Source organism: Camarhynchus parvulus, chromosome 3, assembly GCF_901933205.1.
Source record: "Camarhynchus parvulus chromosome 3, STF_HiC, whole genome shotgun sequence".
Taxonomy (NCBI): domain Eukaryota; kingdom Metazoa; phylum Chordata; class Aves; order Passeriformes; family Thraupidae; genus Camarhynchus; species Camarhynchus parvulus.
In genome coordinates this window covers 56,317,782-56,334,721 of record NC_044573.1, presented here as the reverse complement: position 1 = coordinate 56,334,721, position 16,940 = coordinate 56,317,782, and the positions used below count along the sequence as shown (strand labels likewise).

Below are 16,940 nucleotides of genomic sequence, written 5' to 3'. Positions count from 1 at the left end.
CAAGAGCAGCAGGGAGCACGTGATCCTCAGGCACACCGCAGGGCTGTGCTGCTGCCTTAAGGCCCCCTGCAGCAACTCCCACGTTACAGTCAATTAAAGGCACATTCTGCCTAGTGGGTGAGCATGGGCCCCATCCAATTAAGTCTGACTAATGACATCTAAGAACCATTATACAGAAACCCTGGATCAACAGGTTTTTTAAGAAGAGGAGATTAATAAAAAAAATTGACAAATACTCCAGCTCTATCAAGAGAAACTGATCCACAGAGCATGTCTCATGCTGCTTTGGACAAAGGACTGCTCACATGCTGAGCACTAGAAGCAAACAGAAATGTGCACTGACTCACCTGACCTCTGTATGCTCCACAAATTGGAACCTGATAAATCCCACTTATGTGTGTCAAACCTCAGCTACACTGCCACTGAAAATACCAGTGCATGATACTGCACTGACAGCACTGCAAATTATTTAATATTCCCCAGAATCTGTCATGAGCCCCAAGAGTGGTTTCTCCATCAACTCTGCCCGTTTTCCTTTGGTAAACAGTGACATTTCCCCTGCTTTACAACTGAAGCTAAAAATAGCATCTTTTATTTCATAACTTCCTGAACTTTATCAGAAACGTGTTTGATGCAGCAAGCACTGGCACTGGCAACAAACTGAGGGTACGAATAGCTGTGAAGAACCTACACAGGACCAAAGAAAATTAGGCATTGAAACAATCATCTCCCCCTTCAGGAGGAGATGATGCTTTGAGCAGATTACAAAATACCACAAATTGCAAAGCAACACACCCCCTTTAAAAAAGATTTTCAAGAAAACAATTCAAACAGTATTAATTTTTGGGGTTTTTTTCTGTTTGTTGTTTTAATTCTCATTTTATTAAGGAAACAAAACAAAACAGACAAACACAAGAAATAAGATCAGTGTTCCTCACATCTCATCTCTGCAGTAGTCCTTTAGAGTCAACAGCTGCGAGCTCCTCCAAGCACAAAGGCCAAGAGAGACCACAGTGCCACAATACCAGAGATCCTAAGAGACAAGAACAATAAAATGCTGTTAGGCTACTTCTATGTACAGCTTAATTTTTGGTTTATTTAGAGCTTAGATTCTTTTTCAAACCATGTCAAGGCAGAAATTCACCCTTCGTGAGCATCACTGCCACCACCTCACAAGAGGAGTGCACTTTGAATCTGGAATTCTCTCCCACTGCTAAGCTTTCAACTCAGCTGTAGAAAAAAACCCACATCCATCCCACTCCTGAGATTCTGCCTCCCTCTCACCAAGCTTATTAGAGCTGGTGCTACAGCTCATTAAGATTACCACCTCCCTGCCGTGACAGCACATCCATAGTTTCGTGCTATCCTCGGGGTAACATTCCTGGGTTAGCCACGAGCAAGGTTGAAGTCCAGTCACCCAGGGCTGAAAGCTCACGAGCAGCCACCCAGCACCCGCTCCCGAGTGCCCTGCTCCTCCGAGGGCTGGCAGGAGGACACTGCAAACACGAGGCAGGCTGCTGCTGTGCCAGGGCCTCGGACCTGAAAGGAACGCTTCCCCCGCCCCCACAACTCACTGCAGCAGGCAGTTCACGCTCGGCGAGTGCCTCCAGTGGCGATAGACGGAGACCTGCAGGTGAGGGTGGTGCCTGTAATCCCGCAGGACGTGCCTGACCCTGCAGGGAAAGCACGGCTTGAGCTCAGCCCGCAGGCTGCTTACAGCACCCCACAGCTCAGGGCAGCAACTTCTATCCAAGAGCTGTCACAGCAGAGAGAGGGTGGGACAAAGGCCTGGATCAGAGGAAGTGAGGACTCAAAGTTAAGACTTTCTGATCACTTACTTCTTGTATTTATTGGAGAGCAGAATGAACTGGTTCTTTGAAAGCCGTCTGACATCAAAGCGACAATGAGCCTTAAACTCTTGGTAAATCTGTCCCTCGGTCAGCCCTGGCCAGCCTCGGACGTGAACAACCAAGGCAGGGGGATGGCGGCAAGGAGAATCTTCCCCAGAAAAATTCTGGAAAATGTACAGTATTGAGACATGTCTGAATTTGGAAATACTATAGAGCCACTATTAATATAATCAGAAAATATGTAGAACATGATAAATAAATAACAGATTGTACAATACTGCTGTTGGTGTAATTTTTTTCTTTTTTGCTCCAAGATTCATCTAAATATTGTCATAAAAGCAAACTGTCACGACTTCCACAGAGAAACTACCTGAGAAACAGTAATGTAAACTGGCTAATGCCATCTTACAGAATAACAGCATAAATACATAGTGCAAAGCAGAAATTCAACTCATTGGCCATTTCAAAGGGTCCACTGCATCATGTGTACAATGACAATTTCTGCCAAGGTGGGCCCCAGCACCAGTGGATTCCTCTCCTCTAAGGAAGCTGTCAAGCAGGCTACTGACCTATGCACCCCACCAACAGGTCACAGACCTGCAATTCATACGCACAATGCTTGAAACACCACCTCGGATGAAATTCACTTTGTTCACGTGCTCAGCCAACACGGCGAGGTACTGCGAGAAAGAAGGCTCAGCCTCCACCGCACCACTGCATCAGAAAACAAAAGAGAACAAAGTTTTGTTTCTCCAGTACTGCGCTGCTACACAGTTCAAGCTCTTCAACTACTGACAGAATAGATATTTCAGATCTTAGTATCTTCCTACAGAAGTCAAAAAGCTGCAAGAAAAGGGAAGGGAACTTAACTGAAGGCACTGATTCACAGAGAATTCAAAAATGGAAACTAATGGAAAATTATTTGACCCTTACCCAAGTGAACTGAACTTGAGAGAGCTTGTTCAAGAATAAAGAAGTCACAATGTCATTTCCCAACCTCTGAGCCATCACATGGCCCCTGATTTCATTTTTAAAATGTCAGCTTTGACATAAAACTTTGACATAAATACTACTTTCAGATTTATAAAATAAAAATCAAATTAGGACATGACATTTCCAATAACACTTTCTTTTGTCCAAAAGCAAGACCAGTCTGAGAAACAAAAAGTCAGACAGAGCAAACAGAAGACTGTTTTCCATAGGAAAAACATCTCTTGTAATGCAATTTTCAGTCAACACTTAAACATTACTCACTCTGTGGATCTGCACAGTAGCAAATGAGCTGACATCAGAAGAACTAGAGAAAGGAATAATGAGGTGGCATTAGAAGAAAGCTAGAGAAACACAGCTAGATACATAGAAAGCAAAAATGCATTGAAGTGCAGCTAAGTTACTAAGAGCAACAGACAGTATATAAACAAATATTTCTTAGCATCAAATAGATCTAGAGAGAAGGAAAAGATTGCCAAATCCCAACACAAACTCTGAAGGAGTTTTGAAGAAGGATTTTACCTGAACCACAGAGAAATGCATCATAGCCTGCCTCATGAGGAAATTTCTTCTCAGCTGTAAGTGTCCAACAAAATCAGGAAGAAGTAAACACATCTAGCATGCTATGAAAACTACTACGCTGCAGAATCCTAATTAATGAGATCCACTGTTCTGAAGGTTATTTTCCCCTTCCCCTCAACTCTGTTTCCTTCCTCACCCTGAAAACTTTACACTTAGTAAAAAGTCTGTGCTTCTAACATGCATTTTAAAACACAGAAAAAGAAGCAGAAGTTACATGAATGCCTGAAAAGCTTAGCAAGATGCACATTGAAAAAATTTAACTTTTATGAAAGTCTAAACCAAACTGTGTCGTCTATGTTACTGGTGGTATGGGAACCATTTCAAACACAGGAGGCCCTGTGCTGCAGGACATGATGCTGCCAGGAGAAGCCAGAAAACATCTGCTTCACAGCCAGTATTACACCATGGTCCTGGACACAACCTCCTGCACAGGCATCACTTAACCCTACACACCAGCCACCGAGCTCCTGCTACTTTGCCATTAGTTCCTTCTACCTTCCCTTCAAGACAGCTGTTTCCAACCTCCCCTTGCACCTTCCAAGGGCTCCTGACTTCACAGCCCAAGTCAGGTTCAGTTCAGCCCAACAAAGTGCGAATGCTGTGTGTACCAGCAGCATGAGGCAAACCTGCCCTGCATTTCCCTCAGCAGCTACCAGGGACATGCAGAACCTGGCAGCCCAGGCTCTGGGTCCGGATAAAAATGTGTATCAGCAGCTCTGGGCAAATTCAGCAGACCCACTGGCATTCCCTCATGCTTTATATGTGGTCACCCAGAGAGTACACCAAACCTCTTTTGATCTGACTCTGAAGATTTGCTTAAGAACATACCGTATCTTGAGCAGCCACTTGCAAGAGCTATAACAGGGCACGGTGGACCTTTGGGATTCAGGTTGCTGCCAAAGACAAGTGGATGTGTGATATTTTTGTCTTTTCTCAGTATGTTAGAGAAAAGTTACTCTTCTCTAGTGACCTGTAGCTTCATTTCAGAAAAAAGCTACTGGAGACTTTAAAGTGAACTTTGGTAGGCCTCCAGGAAAAGGCCAAAATACTTACTTGAGTAATATCTAAGTTTTCTTCCTGAAAACTAACTCCTAAATCCTTTCTTTCTTAGTCTCTTCCCTCACTCAAAACTTGTAAGAAGCAAATTTGTTCTAATTGCATACGAAAAAGAAAAGTGAGCAGAACTAAAACTGCAGGGAAAGAGGTTTACTAGATGGTTCTATTTGAATGGGGAACCCTGGAGGTTAAACAGATATCCCTGGAAAGACTGAAATAAAACAAAGAACAATCAAGCAGAATATGCAGTCTGAAATTTCTAATAAACAAAGCCTCAGTACTGTTTTTTAAAAATATTAATTTTGCAACTCCTTCTTGGGACTAGAGGGTAATGGGAAACAGGCAAAATTTTCCTTTCCTTAGCAAAATTGACATGCCAAGAAATTAATTCACAAAAGATGTGTGAAATAATAAGTCTCCTACCACATCATGACTATGCTCATGAGGTACAACATCTGCTCATGTGCTCCATTTGAACATTGTCTTTAGTTACTGCTTTGAGCTCAGTGCAGCCCTCTCTTAGGACAGGCATTTGAAATTAGGATGTATTTTCACCAAGAACTGCATCTTACTCATTTCAGAATATGGCACAAGCAACATAATTCTCAAGCTGAGTGTACAGTTGTATGTGACCCAAATTTGTGGCCAATGAAATAATGGCTATTCAGTGAGAGAAGTGACTCAGAACAAATCATTTACTACACAATTTCTTTGTAAGAAAGATGTGCAAATCCTTTGCTCTTAAATTTAGAAAGACAAGGATCCAATTGAAAAGCATTTGAGAGGAGGGAAAGTATGAACATGGGAAATGGCTGACTGTGAAATACCTTTCCAAAGAAGACACAGGGATTGCTGAAAGCTCTATTGGCCACCACTTACCTGCACAAAACTGCATATGCCTCCACAAGATTAGATACTCGAGGAAAGAGACATTTCTATAAAAGAAGAATGTATTAGAAAACCAACCACGACAGACCTTATGGTAAATTCAATTACTTACACTGCTAATTTGTTAAATGAGATCTAAAAGTAGAACTTCTCAAGGCAACACTGAGAACTGTTTGCAGTTCTGTTATCACAGGGCACTGAGGAAAGATATCCTCTCTCTTGGGTGAAACACAAGTTAAAACTTCAAACAAAAAATTCTGTGCATCTCACCTTCTGCACAGATTTTGTTACAGTCTTGGTGTCTATGATGACAGGAAACAGGTTGTGAATGTTCCTTTTAAACTCCTCATAGCTTTCTGAAAGCAAAGCACATGTGGAGAAAGGCATCAGGAAACTGGGGAAAATCCAATGCAACCACAAAGTAATAGGAAAGAGAAGTGACAGCTGGCAATGATGCTCTCTCCAGCATTTAGAACTCAGAAGAGGCAACTAGCCCTGCTGCTGGCTAAGCCCTGCAGGTGCCACTGCACCTCCTGTTCCACCCCCAGTGCAAAGGCAGCAGCCCAGGACAGCAGCTACACACAGCAGTACCTGGGAGGGGCCTGTAGAACTTGTCGTGAAGGTGCATAAGGTCCATAAGCATGTTGTGTCCCACCAGGGGCTACGGGAGGAATATAAACATAACAGCCCATTGGAGCATATTTCTGAAGAGAGCTCAGAGGTAAACACAGGCACACTCAACAGCTGCAACCCTTTCCTCCAGCAGACAACATCCTCACACACTCACACAGGAGTCATTCAGGCTGCAAGGCTCACAGGAGGACTACTGCCTTCAGGAAATCAGACTTGTGGACTCCCTGAGAGGGTATTGTCTCAGCAGCATTGTATTTTCAGTGGAGCTAAGTGGGTTCAGGGTTCAGCTGAACAAGGTTCCAGCCTTCAGATTTATATGCTCACTCACAAGGGCAGGGACAGTCTTTGCTGCACATCACCCATAGTCCTCTAAAGTTGAAATCCATTTGATAAGCTGCATACAGAACATAAGAATTTCCACACAAGTCAGACCAATGGTCCACATGGTGCAATAAACTCGTCTGACGCATGCTGAAAAGCACAGCTTGCCCAAAAGGCAAGAGTCTGCTCAGCTTTCTTAGATGGTGGCTCAAAATGTAATACTAGGGTTTTTAATATTGCATTTAACACAGCAAAATTAAAAAGAGATCAAAAATGAGAGTAGGGTTAAGGCATTTTACCTTCTTGACTTTAACAAGTATTTGGAAGAGGTTGGTGAAGCCCCGGGCGGACAGGAGAATGAGCTTTTTCTGACAGCGGTCATAAGAAGAGTTCTCCAGAAGCTGACGATGCTCTGCACTCACTTTTTTCACCATTACCTGAAAAGAACAGTCACTGAGCATCTCAGCCTCCCATGTTAGTTGTATGTACATTGCTTACTGGGGGTCAGTAATGCTGAGGTCAAGTTCAGCTTCAAGCACTGAAGGACAGAAAAAGTGCATCCCCTGGGACCTTGGGACTGTCTCACTTTTATATGGAGATGAGTGCTCCGGTAAATAAACAGGCTGGCTCAAAGTGAGTCTTAATTGTGCTTCTCTACTTAAGAGGACAATTCCTACCAAAGAGCTTTTCTGAGCACACATTAACCTAATTCAATTTAACTTGATGGTAAGTTCATATGTAAGTTGATATGGTAAGTTGATGGTACCAAAATCCCAGAAACAAACAGCAATTATACAAGCAGAGTCACCAAAGGCAATGCTTCAGATGAGAAGGCTGGGTAAATCTGACATTCTGGGGGCATTGGTTATCAGACCAAAGCAGGACTGATGCAAAAAAAAGATTTCTGTAAGCTAATTCTATGCAACTGACTGATATCATACCCATAACCCATAGTTTGAGAAGTCTACAACCATAGTTTTCTTACAGAAAATATTGTACTGAATGTAAAATACCAGTAGTGAATAGCAAAACAGCCAACCACAGAGTAAAAGTCTTCAAAGCAACTTCATGGCAGAAGTCAGCAAAGGAAAACCACAGAAAATGCTAAAACCGTACATTTTGTGGAGGTATTGAAGGAGGGACTTAATAAAGTCTGAAGACACAGAGAGGGTGCCTCCAGACATGCTCCAAGGACAAGCACTTCCATTTAAAAGGATTTTGGGGTTACGGGACAAACAGAAACCAGAGTTGCTCAGTTTTCTGTACTCCTTTTCTTAGGATCCCACAATCAACATTTTCTTTGTCATTGTCTTCTTCTGCTCCTTGACCCTATCATTAAAAGTACAAGCAACATTTCAGAGTCCCTGCAAGAATGCCAGTCCCATCTGCCCAGAGAGAAATCCTCTTTTCAAAAGGTCTACATTTCCATCTCACCTTCTTGTCTCCAAGAGGCTCTGTCCAAACATTTTCAAGAGCCTGCCTCAGAACCAGCTGAACATCAATCATATGATAGCCTATGACACACAAAAAAAAAGACAGTACAAGCTTCAGAGGTGCAGACAAGCCCATTAAGGAAAACACACCATTCCTCTAGACAGACAGACTGACATGTCTCTCCCCCAACATATAGAAAATATTCCTCAACATATGATCCTGGTACATTACCACACACAATGACTGAAAGAAAACAAATCAAACAAAAAACATAGACACACACACACAAAAACCCCAAGAAAACACCAACAACCACAAACCCACAGAAATAAACAAAACACATACAAAAAAAACCCCAAAAATCACAGTGAAAATTTCAGGCAAATGAGCTTTTGTAAGGACATGGAGGAAAGGAAAAGACTAACTGAAGAGGGAGGAAGGCTACTACTCTGAAAAAGACACTCTCTGGTTTGAGACAGTTTCAGTTTCAGAGCAACAGACCCAGAAGCCAAGCACACAAAGGGTACCAATGCATTTTCCCGCACAGCTGACAAGGAACTAACCCAGTCCTCTTCTGAACAGCACTAAAAGAGACACTCAAATCAGTCTTCTTGCTTACTTAAACAAATGTCTTTCTTATCACAGGTGCTCACCAGGACCAGACTCTATTAAAATATCAGTATCATATCTAGCTGACAAAGCAGATAAAAAGCACAGCAGTCTCCACCCCTCCTATTGCATACTCTGCAAAAAAACAGACAAAGCCTTGAATACTCTGTTCTTCCTAACCTTTTCTATATTATATTCCCTGACCGAGAAGACTACATTTTGGGTTCTGTGAGTAAACCTAAAAATTATTCCCTGCAACTATTCCCTGTTCTTCAAGTCAGCACAGAAGTTCCTCTGCTATAGTGCTCCCAAAACCTAACACAGGGGTAAGTGATCTGTTTATCCCCACTGGCATATATGTGTCTCTATGGGGCTCCCTGTTGCTCCAACGAGAGGGACTCAACTCTGAAAGGAGGGGAGGAAAATAAACAAAAAACCAAGTCACCCAGGATTTAAAAAATGTAAAACGTTATCCTGATTCAGAGTAACTACAGAGTAACTTCTCCAGTGGCTGCTCAGAAGAAGCACAATCTGGAAGTCAATTACAACAAAGCATGCTCCAAGCATCCAGACATCCACATCTGCTTCAGAAGGACCCATCACCCCAACAGAGCATAGCAGAAGAGCCCAGAGATGAACTCCTGGCAGGAGGTGAAGTATCAAATGGGGAAAAGAGTTGTAAAGGCAGAATGGGCACTGGTGCCTTCCCTCTCAATAGAGCAATTTAACAGAAGAAAGGACAGCTATAGCCCCAGTGGTTCACAAGAAATGATGAAGCCATTCAGAGCCCACAGGCACCTAAGAGAGGCACTGTTTCATACCATTCAGATCCTGCAGAATCATAGTATCCTCTTCTTTAGCTGCAGCTATCCAAGTGGTCACTTCATCAATAGCTTTCTTCAGGACATCCCTGTCTGCATTACTGGTGCTGAATGAGGCAAAAGAGGCAGTGTGAGAAATGCTCTTTACAGGTGAAGCCTTGTGCCTTGCTGTAGGAATGCAAAAATTTCATTTCCCAACATGCACCCAATTCTCCACATAATATCCTGTGATCTCAATCTTCCTTCAGACACCATGGCATGCTGGAACAGCTGGCAGCAAGGTGTTCAGCCCGACAGGTTTCAGTATTCCTACAAAATGTGATTTGAGTGAAGCTGAGCCATGAGCACAGTACTGAGGAGACACCTCTCTGAGAAGTGCTTACCTGCAGACTTTCCAGGTACCTGCTAAGAGGCGCTGCCTAAGGATCTTCTCCTGTACCTCATTCATGTACGGGATTCCATCTTTGAGGAACTAAGGGGAGAGAAAATGCCAGCTCGGTTACATTCCCCTGGATTTCCTCACCGCACATTAGAGAATTAGCAGATTGGTCAGGACAAACAAACTGTAGCCAATCCAATAGGTACGGAGGAAAGAAAAGGATATTTGTCAACCATATTCAATTTTTATGCTCTTCTTTTACTTTTCCTTTTCCTTTAATAAGATGGTTCCTGCCCAGAATTGCAAAACAGTACTCTTATGGGATGACAGAGTCTGAATTTTATGGGAATTGTGGCAATATATAAGATGCTAGTAAACTGATACTTCTGCACCTTCATGGATAGTAAAGACACCCATCAGGGTTTGTTTGGCAAATCCTTAGCACACCAAAGATAAGGTTTTGGGGTTTTTTTTTTGAGGCAGGAGAATCTGTCTTATGCTGCCAAGGATGTGGTTATTGCCTTTACATTAGTTCAGAAAAAACAGCACTCACTACCCCTGTTGATAACAAACTGCATGATGCATTCATACTTTAGGAAAATGCTATTTACCCCAGAAACATTAACATTTAGGGATACTAATCTGATTTCTTCTGCAGTTGCACAGATTTCCTCTGTTCTGCATTTCTGGCAGAGATTACATACCTTGTTGTAGTCAAAGCCATAATGAGACAGGAACTGAATACTAGATGCAGAGAGGGTGAATTCGACATCCTTTATTCCCAGTGTTGAGGGAAAGAGAAAAAAGTTGTATGAATGCACCACATACCTAAAATGAAAAGAAAAATATCTCTAGAAGATAATTACAAGAAATAACTCCGCCCAAAGGGAATTATGTATAAAATCTTTACTGCGCTATGCTCATCGTAACAGAAAACTGCTTTTTTACTTACTTGTTTGAATTTTCTTTTGAGAATATTGCCAGCCCTGCAAGAAAGAAACCTCTGTTGAGATGGCAGCATTTAGCTGGATGTCTACTGATAGCCTGCAAATGAGATGAGGGATGTGGGCAGCCCCTCAAGAAATACATGCTTTCCATTCAGGAATGTCACTGTGCCAATCCTAGCAGCAACTGCCAGGCCACTCCCTGGATTCCTGAGAGCTGAACAGGACAAGCTTTCACTGCTATGTGGGAAAATGAGTCAAATCTGAATTAAACAACAAATAGACTGAGCAATGGCAAGAGGTGAGATGGTGATGAGTCTCTGACTGTGCACGCACAGATGAGTCTGTGGGTCCAACTACACTACAATAATGTTTGGAACAAGCTGGGCACCACAGAGGACTGAAATGTGGGTTTTACTTCTTGGGGTTTTTTTTCTTCTGTTAATCCCTAAAAGGCACATGAAGATCTTACATACCCAGAGATTTTGAACAATATTTCAAACTGTTTTCAAGCTGGCTTCTTGACTCCTTACTGGTTCTTAACTGTCAATAGCTCTCCTCCACGGACCCTTTCTCATGCCGATTTGTTATTTTAGGAATAACAAAAATAGCAGCCTTCATTTTCCTCATAGTGCACTGTATCAAATGACACAGCTTTGAACAGGAGCTGCCGTCATACGCTTCTTGCTTGCATCCTCTGATGCAAACGCCTTGTATTTTTAACTGTGACCTTCAAACATGGTCAACTTTAGACCATAAAAACGATATAGCCCACCTGACTTTATTTATTAAAAAGCTGATAGTGTTAAACATCGAGGGGGGGAACCCAACAAGCAAACGTCTCTGGAAAGAGTGAATTAAGGCCATAGCCACCTGCAGGACGCACCTGTTAGCAAAACGCCAGTTACCTGTACAACCTCGGGAGATCACTTTCCGTGTCAGAGCCGCACTTACCGAGCTGAACCAGAGTGAAGTGCTGAACACTCTGCCTGGCCTTCACGTACCGCTCTGCAGGGGAGTCAAACAGGCTGGGAACAAAACCAGAATTGGGGAGAGTGGACACAAGAAGGGCTGCTATGCCCAGGTTGCTCTCACAGGGCTAGAGCAATACGTCTCCCTCTCATTTCTAGTCCAACAGCTTTACCTGGGCTCGTTGTTTTGTAGGGAAGTTGAATGCAAACCAGTAAACTCCATATCAAGGGCTGTTGAAGTGGAAAGAACACAAGAAAATCTGAATTTGAGGCATGTGTTTCACCACCATCAGGACGGGGGTCTCTCACACTCTTCACCGTAACCTTTGTCAAACCACAGGCAGCAGGCTCAAGAGAAAAAGCTGTGGGGCTCACGCCTCCAGCTGCCTCATTCCGGAGGCTGAGGATGAGGCAGGGACACCTCCCCCACGCCCCTCAGGAGGGGCCTGCCTCACCCTGTGCTGTGTTCGTGCCCCCACCCCGAACCCCTAACACCCCTGGCCCCCAGCCGGCCGAGGCGAGGCCAGCACCGCGCTTGGGGTTCCCTTTCCCCGTTTGAATCCCCGCGCCTCGGTACTCGCTGTTCTGGGCGCAGCAGCGCCATTACCGGCTGCCATACCCCCCAGTGCCCGGGTCCGCACGTCGGGCAGGGGCCCTGGGGGGCCGAGGGCAGCACTGGGGGCCAGACGAGACGCCCCCGACGCTCACCCACGAATGCGGCGCGCAGGATGCGGCGCCGGAGGCGCGGCAGGCGCTGGGCAAAGACCTCGGCGCCCACCTCCATCGCCACCCTTCCGCGGCCCGGCCCGGCCCGGCCCAGCCCGGCGCGCCTGCGTGCCCGCCGCTGCCCCGGGGGGCGGGCCCGATCCGCGCCAAGGGATGGGAAAGGCAGCGCCACGGGAGCCCCCAGTGTGACCCGAGCGGTGGGAAGGACTGGGAGGTTTAGGCTGGAAATTGGAGAGGCTGCGAAGGCGCCCGGCACAGCCCCCGCTCATAGGGAGCGAAGGGGCAGCTCCCACTGTGCGTCTGCTGGAAATACAGATCGCACAGAGGCCGTCACTATCTGAGAGTTTTTATTATTATGAATCAACAACTCGGTAAAAATCCAGTAAAAGTGGTTTGTTTTCATTATGTCTGAGGATTTAAGAAAGATGCCAGAAGCGGGCCAGGCTCACCCCGCACGCTGCTGAAGCCTGGCACAGACCCTTGGCAGTCCCTTCTGCCCCCGACTGCACACACACCAGGCAGCAGGCACAGCACAGGGACACAGGCACAGGAGTTGCACTGACCAGGCTGGCCTCCTTGAACTTGCTTGTCAGAGGGTTCCAACACATTTTCTGTGGGGATTTCACAGCCTGGTCGTAGTTGGGAGCTATGCCGAGCCATCAGGCAGAGACGCTGACAGCACCAGCCTGTGCCAAGCAGCAGAGAGAGACACACATGGGGTGAATGGGGCTTCTTATTCCCTATAGCATGAATTTCTGCAGCTTCCCTTCTAGACCTATCCATATGGTTAAGCAGTTAGAATCTCAGGATTGCAAGAAAGGTGCAAAGATGAGTTGGGGGAGTTTAATGTTTTCACTAATACTTTGCGCATCTTTATCATTTTATCACAGTTCTAGACATTAATGTAATGTCTACACTTTGCTAGGTTAGACTGGCAGTATACATGGATGAAATATCAAAGCATTTCCAGAGTTCAGGCTGGAACAAACAAAATCAAATATTAAAAATAATAATACATTTTAAAAACTTTGAATTATTAATAAATTCTGTCAAGCGGAACTATGGTAATTTTATTCTAGGATTAAAGGTGTTGATCATTTTAGAATAAAGAATATGACACACTCCTATCCATTTGAAAATATTTTATTATAAGATGACGCATTCCAACTTTTTCCAGCTCTGGACCTTCCCTTTGCCAGTACACAAACCTAAAGAAGTGATCCTTGTTCCTTGGAAAGTCTTCCCAACGATCTCCACTTTACCGGTAGATTCTTCGTGGCTCATGCAGAACAACACCACCCTCCTTCACAGCTTTCTCAAATTCCTGGATCTTGTTTTAAAGATAGACACAAATAAATACAAAAGAAAGCCAGCAGGACTTAAATATCAATGGGAACATGTTATATGGAGGGGCAGAGGTTAACAGCCTCATGGAAGCATAATACCAGGAACTGCTTGTCAAAGCCCTTCTGAGTGTTGGAAAGAGGGACTGTCAAGCCACATAAGAAAATTAAAGGTGAAGGGAAGTAAAATTAATGCCTAAAAAGGAAAGAAGAGCCAAAGGAATAAGTAGATGGGTACTTGCCGAGTCACAGCGGTGTTCCCAGGGGATAATGGCTTTAAAGTTCACAAAGTTGATTCCTGCTTCCAAACAGCGCTGTGCCATGACACGGCCAAGGTTTCTGCATGCGGCTACTCCCTTGGGACTGTACAAGTGTCTCTTTATGGCCCACTCTCGGGTAGAGGCAGATACCACAACATCCCCATTGGAGCGCTCGACAAAGGCTTCTACGTAGTGCTGTGTCCGCTCTAGCCGTAATCTGAGGGCAGGAAAGAAGTAAAAGAGGATTATAATGTCTTTTCCAGAGAACAGAGTCAAATGCTTAAATATAAAATTGAGTGTATTAATATATTACATTATATTACGAGTTTTGCTCAGTAAGACACAAAACAGGACTCATGTTGGGAGGAAAGGGTTAAAAGCGGAAGACTATCAAGGAGGATTCTCTCAAGTGACCTTGCAGCTGGGAATGCCAAGTCCTGGAGAATAACATTGTGGGAAACCCGAGGTATTATGCCTACTGCTGTTAATCCTCTGATTGTTTTGAGAAGTAGAATCTCTGTATAGAGATAACACAGGTGTTCTAAGAGCTTTGGAGGCTCTCTCATGGACATGCTCAAGCTCCCTCTTTTGACAGACAGACCATCAAAGCTCAGAGATCATAAAAAGCACAGGGGAGACCACAGCATGATGGCAAACCTAAATGCCCCTTATAAATGGGTGCCAACAGCTGGCTCACCACCTGCACAGACTAGGCCTAACAATGCCTGCTTTCCCACCTGTGTCTCCAACCTGGGTGTTGCTTTGGGATCCTTCAGTTAGCAAGGTAATGAAATTAAGTGTACTGTTTGCATTTCAGCCATAGTTCTGTGGTCGTTCCAGCTGCCTGCCTGTGTCGACTCACACAACTCCTATTGCTAGCTCAGAAGAGTGAAATTCCAAGAGCAACTTCTCATCAGTTACTCGGGGCACAGTCCTACACTGTCTCAGACCAGCACCCACTCCAAACCAAGCACTGTACACATGCACAGCGTGGAACAGATATATATGAGGGGAACTGCTCCAACAGAAATGGAACTTTGGGGTCACTATGCAGTCCCTTAAAAGCTTGAGCTGACACAGCAGGTGATGAGATTTGACACAGCAACTTGTTGAGATCTGCAAGTGGTCAGAAAGTACCCCATAAGCATCCACAGATAACAGTAGAATTAGGAGCAACTATTGCTTATTGCACTGAGATAGTATCGGCTTTCCTGGTATGAACAAACTGGATGGGGTTCTCCTCACAAGGACAAAATAAAGACTTTGAAATGCTAGCTTAAAATGAACTTATTTTCCAGAGGACAAGTAAATTAAAACAAAACCCACAAATTTAAAACAACCCTAAACAGACTATTATGGTGCCTCAAACCATGAAGCATGGTAAGCACAGAAGTGAGAGAACACGGAGTTAAAAAGCTGTTGCTTAAGCAAGATTACTGTTGCCTTAACAATAGATGGAAAAATCTTGACCACACATGCTTTCACGTGCTACTAGTCCACTCTTCTCTGAATACAGAGGATGACTGCTGATTAAGAAACACTAATGTGCTAACTGATTCAGCAACCCACAGTACATATTTTGTATGTAGGTTCTTGGGGTTTGTTTTGTTGGTTTTGGTTTTTTTCTTTCGTTTGGAGTTTTCATGTGTAGCAGTAGCTTCCTGACTCACCTGTGCCAGAACTCACGCTTTGGCCATGTGGTCTTCCAGCCCCGCTCCTTCCTAGCCAGACCCATCTGCTCCAAGTTCCGAGGATTTCTGTTAGTGAAGTTTGGGGCAACAATCTCATTTTCACTTGTGTCCACTTCAGTCTCAGTTTTGAGACTGGCTGTAGTTGATGCAAAACGAAAACCTTGGGGGAGAGCAGATACAAAACCACCAAAGATTAAAAAAACATGTAGTGCACAGAGTAGAACGGATACAGTACAGAATGACACAGCTTACAGAAGTTAGCAGGGCAAAATCATCTTACTTTTATTTTTTAAGCACTTAACAGATGAATGACAAGACCTCAACCTGTTTCCCCAATTTAGGTGAACTGCAAGTATACTAACGCCGTTTCTAAACTCGTATATAAAATATAAACTCACGCGTGACGAGGTCCAAAGCTTTACAAAACGCTGAAAGCGAAGTATACAAGAAACCAGAGACAGCGTTACCAAAGAACAAGGTATAAACCCTTCATGCTTGGCGCAGCAGCACCGCCAAGACACCCGGCCGCCGGATGGCCCCGGGAGCGCGGGGGCCGCGGAGCCACAGCCCGGAAAGGCCGGCACGGCGAGGCCGGGGCTTACCCGCTGCACGGAGCCCGCCGGCCGCCAGCAGCAGGCGGCTGCTCAGCGCCATGGGGAGCCGGAGCCGCCACAGCCCCGGGCGGTGGCACTCCCGTGCCTCCGCTCAGGGACACCCGGGCGCCGCCATGCGCGAGTGGCGGCGCTTCCCCCGGAAGCGGCCGCGGGAATTCCGCCCGCCGCCGCCGGCCGGGCGGAAGCGCCGAGCGCAGGGCCGGTGCCGCCCCGCTGGCTGAGCCGCCCCAGCTCCCCGGGGAGGGGCACCTGCGTGGTACTCGCGTCTCACAAAACAGAGCAAAAAACACTGCCCCGACTCGGGAGATCATCTTCTTTTGCCCGCGGAAAAAGGGCTTTGGGGAATGCCGGCCTCCGGGACGGCTTTTCCTGGAACGGGTGTAAGGAAGAAGGACCAAGGCGCGGAAAGGAAAGGGGAGTGGGTAAAGAGCAACAATAGGTGTTTCAGGAACTACCATTATCCTGTTTTAGGCTTGTTTCCAACTGCTCCTGCGGAACACAGGTACAGTAGAGCTTCTCTGCCTTCCCAAAGCATCCTCCTGCAAGCATGACCGTGCAGGAACCTTACTTTGGAGCTGTATTTAACTGCTGTAGTCCTGAAAATGCTTTTAATGAGTCATCTAAGAGCAAATTGTATTGAAAGGAGCATGAAGGCCTGGAGAGAACCTGGCACCACCTGGCAGGGGAACTCTGGACACTGTCATAGGAACCAGGTGTAACTCTGGCAGTGGAGGTCGCTCCTGGCCACGCAATACCTGCTTGTCAAAATACAAGAAGCCTGTTTACATCATGCCCTACGAATTTATACATGCTCATCCTGAGCCTTAC

At 45.1% G+C, this 16,940-nt stretch overlaps 2 protein-coding genes across 3 annotated transcripts; both read right to left on the bottom strand.

Moving 5' to 3' along the window:
• Window positions 1-842: 842 nt before the first annotated feature.
• On the bottom strand, window positions 843-12,288 carry PNLDC1 (PARN like, ribonuclease domain containing 1). Of its 2 annotated transcripts, XM_030945606.1 has the most exons (19): window positions 12,187-12,288; window positions 11,652-11,709; window positions 11,462-11,535; window positions 10,516-10,549; window positions 10,268-10,391; window positions 9,568-9,656; window positions 9,185-9,291; window positions 7,755-7,834; window positions 6,620-6,757; window positions 5,958-6,027; window positions 5,637-5,722; window positions 5,358-5,413; window positions 4,251-4,315; window positions 3,363-3,416; window positions 3,105-3,147; window positions 2,465-2,564; window positions 1,839-2,014; window positions 1,575-1,673; window positions 843-1,033 (listed from the first exon to the last, which is right to left on the bottom strand). In XM_030945606.1, the coding sequence occupies exons 1-19, from the start codon at window positions 12,260-12,262 to the stop codon at window positions 967-969; spliced, it is 1,596 nt and encodes a 531-aa protein (XP_030801466.1). In that variant the 5' UTR covers window positions 12,263-12,288; the 3' UTR covers window positions 843-966. The 2 variants fall into 2 exon arrangements, with proteins under 2 accessions (XP_030801466.1, XP_030801467.1); XM_030945607.1 differs by lacking the exon at window positions 3,363-3,416.
• A 1,046-nt stretch (window positions 12,289-13,334) lies between these two features.
• Window positions 13,335-16,259, bottom strand: MRPL18 (mitochondrial ribosomal protein L18). Its single transcript, XM_030944610.1, has 4 exons — window positions 16,101-16,259; window positions 15,478-15,658; window positions 13,790-14,024; window positions 13,335-13,534 (listed from the first exon to the last, which is right to left on the bottom strand). The coding sequence occupies exons 1-4, from the start codon at window positions 16,150-16,152 to the stop codon at window positions 13,463-13,465; spliced, it is 540 nt and encodes a 179-aa protein (XP_030800470.1). The 5' UTR covers window positions 16,153-16,259; the 3' UTR covers window positions 13,335-13,462.
• Window positions 16,260-16,940: the final 681 nt, after the last annotated feature.